At 36.8% G+C, this 5,000-nt stretch overlaps 1 protein-coding gene across 6 annotated transcripts in view; it reads right to left on the reverse strand.

Annotated features, from left to right (window-relative positions):
• The window catches only part of LOC107588932 (membrane-associated phosphatidylinositol transfer protein 2-like), a 36,167-nt gene extending 31,519 nt beyond the window's left edge, over positions 1-4,648 (reverse strand). For 5 of the 6 annotated variants that reach the window (XM_016277187.1, XM_016277189.1, XM_016277186.1 and 2 more), the window contains exons 1-4: positions 4,558-4,648; positions 4,372-4,476; positions 3,679-3,740; positions 3,136-3,201 (exon numbers count right to left, since the gene is read on the reverse strand). In XM_016277187.1, the coding sequence (XP_016132673.1) occupies positions 3,136-3,201; positions 3,679-3,740; positions 4,372-4,476; positions 4,558-4,618 (294 nt within the window). In that variant the 5' untranslated portion in view covers positions 4,619-4,648. The remainder of the gene's footprint in view (positions 1-3,135; positions 3,202-3,678; positions 3,741-4,371; positions 4,477-4,557) is intronic. The other variant, XM_016277188.1, reaches the window with a different exon arrangement.
• Positions 4,649-5,000: the final 352 nt, after the last annotated feature.

The raw sequence follows: 5,000 nt of genomic DNA on the forward strand, positions 1-5,000 counted from the left end.
ATATACATATATATATATATATATATATATATATATATATAAAATAAATGTTTAATATGATTAAAATGAACACTTCACAATAAGGCTGCACTAGTTAAAGGGGTCATGAACTGCCTTTTTTATTGTTTTGTACTGTTCTCTGAGGTCCACTTTTAATGTTATCAAGATTTTTACATCAAAAAACATAACTCAGAACAGGCTATTTTCTGTCCTGTTTTGACCCCCTCTCACGGGAACGCTCTGTTTGAATAGGCGTGGCGGATTGTAGACTCAGAAATAAACGCCCACTGCTATGATTGGCTAACAGCGGTGTGTGTTTGACAGCCTACGTCCTTCATAGACACTGCTGTGATTTAGGTTCAAAACACATAAATACTCAGTACATATCAAACGATCTGTAATAACAGACAAAGCAATAGTGACCACGTAATAAAAACAGTTACTCGCACTTGTGTGGTGCGACATTACTGTCGGATCCAACATATTCCGCACAGCATCGTCTTTTAGTTTCAATCTTTCTGGAAATCCAAATCTTTCTGGAAATTGTCATTTGTAAACGAATCCGCAGTAAAATGAAGTGAAAAAAGGACCAAGTTCTTACTGACGTGGTCTGGATCTTCATTAAAAATACAGTTCATCCACTCTTTCCTAATGTTGAGATCAGAAGGAAGGCGATGCAAAGAATGTGTTTTTCCACAACTTGGCAGTGAACAGTCTCTTGTTTTTGGAGCATCTTTGTTGTAAGTGGGCGGGGCTAAACAGGCAGTGATGTATAATCAGTGGGAGGGGCTAAGCAGGCAGTGATGTAGAATCAGTGGGAGGGGCTAAACAGGCAGGGATGTAGAATCAGTGGGAGGGGCTAAACAGGCAGTGATGTAGAATCAGTGGGAGGGGCTAAACAGGCAGTGATGTAGAATCAGTGGGAGGGGCTAAACAGGCAGTGATGTAGAATCAGTGGGAGGGGCTAAACAGGCAGTGATGTAGAATCGGTGGGAGGTGCTAAACAGGCAGTGATGTAGAAGCAGGCGTTGATGATCTTCTGCGGAGGCAGGGTTTATCGCTCTATTACGCCATAAAGTGTCACATTCCACAAGCTGTCATTTTGGCAGATCAGCTTAGAAGCTGTTTTTGGACTAACGGGAAAGTTTTGAGTTCTGAAACTTACAGGATGTTTTCAAAGTACAATAACCTCTTATATGTCACAAGATCAATGGAATTTTGATTTCTCAGTTCATGATGTCTTTAATATTAGTTAATGCATTAACTGAAATTAATTAACAATGACCAATACATTTGTTACAGTATTTTTTAATCCTTGTTAAATTTAGTTAAAAAACAAACAAACAAACAAACATAAATGTTCATTGTTAGTTCATGTTAGATCAGGTACATTAAATGATGCTACCAGATACAACCTTGATTTATTTTAATAATGGATTACTAAATGATGAAATTAGCATTAACAAGACTAATAAGCGTTTTTGTTGTTGTTGTTTTTTTTTAGTTCATGGTAACTAATGTAGTTAACCCATGTTAACAAATGGAAGCTTGTTGTAAAGCATTGCCAAATATTAAATATGAATACATTTATTGTTATGGTTAATATTATTATTATTTTAAGTTTGATTTTAAATATTTATATGCATTAAATAACAATAATTTTTTATAATCATATTATTTAAACTTGATCTTCTCCTCTATAATGGCCAAGAATGTTTGGTATTATGCACATGTGAAACTAATTGAATAATGAATCTAGACTGCATTAATTTCACAAACTATACCATAAACCTCCAGAGCTCCAGAAACATATACATTTTGTGATGTGTTTTTGAGACGAATGGGAAAAACACTTCCAGAACCCAGATTGCCGAAAAAGCAGTCATCACCGTTGTCTTAATAAAGATTGTTTCGATAAAACCTCTACGCTACAGAAGAACTACATGTCTACATCTGAAGAGTGTGTCTACTTTACAAAACAACACTTCTGATACCATAAAATACTGTTTGAGGGTAGGGCTGGGCGGTATATCGAGTTTGTACGATATATCGGTATATTTTTTATAAGCGATATGGTATGAAGCAATACTATTTATATCGATATACAGTAGTTTGATACGAGCACATCTGAATAACAGCAGAGGACGCAGACTGAACTGCTGCAGGGAAACTGCATACTCCAGTTTGTTCTAAACATGAGACATGCTTATATTAAGGGCTTTAAAATAACTGATAAAATATAGTAACAAGTCTAGTTTAAAGCGGCTCGCACCATCACTGACAGAGATGCTACTTGTGCTGTTTAATGTGTTTGAGATGTGCTCTTTTCCTCAGTGCATAACTTATTTCTAAGGGATATTCTCCATCTGTAAATGCTAGAAAGTCATAGAAATATTTCCATCTTGCTGTCAGGAGCGCATGAGCCTTCTGCATGTGATTCTCCACTAAACTTCACTAAATGCAGGCACACCAAACAGACGGACCGCAATGGAATAGGAGCTCAATAATTCTGACTAAAATATACATTTTGCTAAAACATTTGTAGTTGGACAATAAATGTGCTGTGTGCAGATTTTGAAACCTACAAGTAAGTCTATTTTATGACAGCAGTAACTGTAAAGTGAATATTGTAATGGGCTAATCAAAATATAATGCAATTAATCTGTGCTTTTGTTTTTATTTATTTTCATTTGTAGTTCTGCTCTTTAGTTCTTCTGCTTTAAAAAGCACAGTTTTTGTTTTTAGATTGTAATGCTACAATGTAATGCGATTTTAGCCCCTTTTTTTTGCACACAATAGCCCATAGCCTATATGGTTACTTTCACTATATATGTTTTCATTGTCTTTAATATAAACATTATTTCATTGGACAAAATTGGGCAGTATTAAATAAATAAATATTTTTAATGCAAATAGAAAAATGTAGAAAATACCAAAATATCATCGCAATTCAGCCCAAAAATACCAAGATGTGATTTTTTGGCCATATCGCCCAGCCCTATTTCAGGGTAAAGATAACTAAACTCTAAGCAAAAACAACACAATCTGTATGAATAACTGCAACAATACAGCAAAACGCCTTTGATTCTACATAACTTATGCTGATGTAAACAGACAGGTGTCGCTGTGACTCACAGCTGGGCGTTTGCGTGCTGTACGTCGACGCTTACGGACGCTGCAGCGCCGCATGGATCTGCGTCTCTGCGGACCAGAGTTAAAGAGCACTGAGATCATCCCAAAGGCCCTCAACCCCTGATCGTGCTCTTCCACCACACGTCCCTATCAAACCCTTCACACCATGAGAACTTGACCTTATGACTATATACTGAGCCGACCTTTGCAGTGACAGACCGCAGTTTCATTTTGTCAAAGGTCATAGGGATTGTTCAATGACAGTGTGGCGCTGATGCAAAATGAAAGCGTCGTTGCATAACATACCCTCAGAGAAGCTCTAATGCTTTTTGTACCCGTTTTTATGTTGGCATAAACACAGCATGACTATTGAAGAATTTCTGCTCCGTTGGCACAAGTACAGATCAATGCATTTTTCACTGCTGCAGTTGCATTAACAGTACGACACAGCTGCATAAATATGCATTATGTAACGTTTATGTTGAAGTATATTTCCATTCATTTTAATGGGAAAGTGTGCACGAAAATGCACAACCGCAGACATACCTCATTGAGTCGCTCCACGCTGGCAGTCCCAGAAAACTCCCCACCCGATTCTTGATAGTCACCTAAAAACATAAGATTGAACTCTAACATTAATGCGCTTAATGCAAGGGGAAAAAATATTCACATATGCATCATGATTCTTTCTCAAACTAATATGCATTGATGGAAAGGAAAAAATAACATGATAAAAAAATGTCAAATGAATAAAAATAACTGTATTAATATTAATAAAGTACAGCATTACTACTACTAATAATGTATTAAAATAATTTAAAGAATACATACACACTTTAAATTTTATTATTATTAATAATATATTACATGTGTGTGTATTGTTAGACTTTCATTTTTGAACATGGGTTTCATAAGTGTAAAAACCTCCATGGCCTGTGAGTCCGTCTCGCAAACAGCATGGAATTCAGTGTAATTAGTCTTCCATAATCTCACACTGTTTGACACAGACCCTAACCTCCTCAGAATCAATGGGGCTCCTTTACCGCTAATCCTATTAAAGATGTGAAAATCTCTGAATTTGGAGGATGAATGGAAAAAAACTCCTTCCAGCGTGCTCGGCTTATGCATTACAAAACCAAAGCATTGGAAAAAATGCTTTGCATCACCTGCCTTGGGGGCCCAAAATACCCCCCTACAATCTGAGAGCGTGTCGGATGGGTGAAGACAATCCCTGCATACCCTGGGCTTCCTCTGCCTCCGCTGTCTCGATTTTATCCATCAGATCGTTGGAGCTCCATTTGGTGATCTCCTTGGCAAAGATCTCCTCGTTGTCAGAGAAGCCCTCTGAGGAACAAGGATTCAGACTTTAGTAAATAACAGATTGCCATGAGCACCTTCTAAAACCGAGGATCAAACCTGCAATACCGTGAGCGTCAAAGAACTCGTCATCTGTGCTGTCCTCCGAATCTCTGGCGATGCTCTGCATGCGCCATTCAGAAATGCTGTGGCGTGAAGGACTTCCTGCACACATACACATTAAAGACAAATAATAAATCATGTTAGTTCTGTAATCCAAAGCTTAATATGAAATCCCCCCACCCCCCAAAAGACACTTAACAAATAAATAATTTTGAAAAAAGTGTTCACAAAATATAAAAAGCAACATATAATATAATGTAATATAATTATGAAATATTATTACAGCTTGAAAGAACAGTTTTTTAAATATATATTTCAAAAACTCCCACTCAATTTTTCATAGTCACTTAGAAACTTAAAGGGGTCATATGATGCGATTTCAAGTTTTCCTTTGTCTTTGGAGTGTTACAAGCTCTTGGTGCATAAAGAAGATCTGTAAAGTTGCAATA

Source organism: Sinocyclocheilus grahami, unplaced genomic scaffold (genome assembly GCF_001515645.1).
Source record: "Sinocyclocheilus grahami isolate Dianchi unplaced genomic scaffold, SAMN03320097.WGS_v1.1 scaffold110.1, whole genome shotgun sequence".
NCBI classification, from domain to species: domain Eukaryota; kingdom Metazoa; phylum Chordata; class Actinopteri; order Cypriniformes; family Cyprinidae; genus Sinocyclocheilus; species Sinocyclocheilus grahami.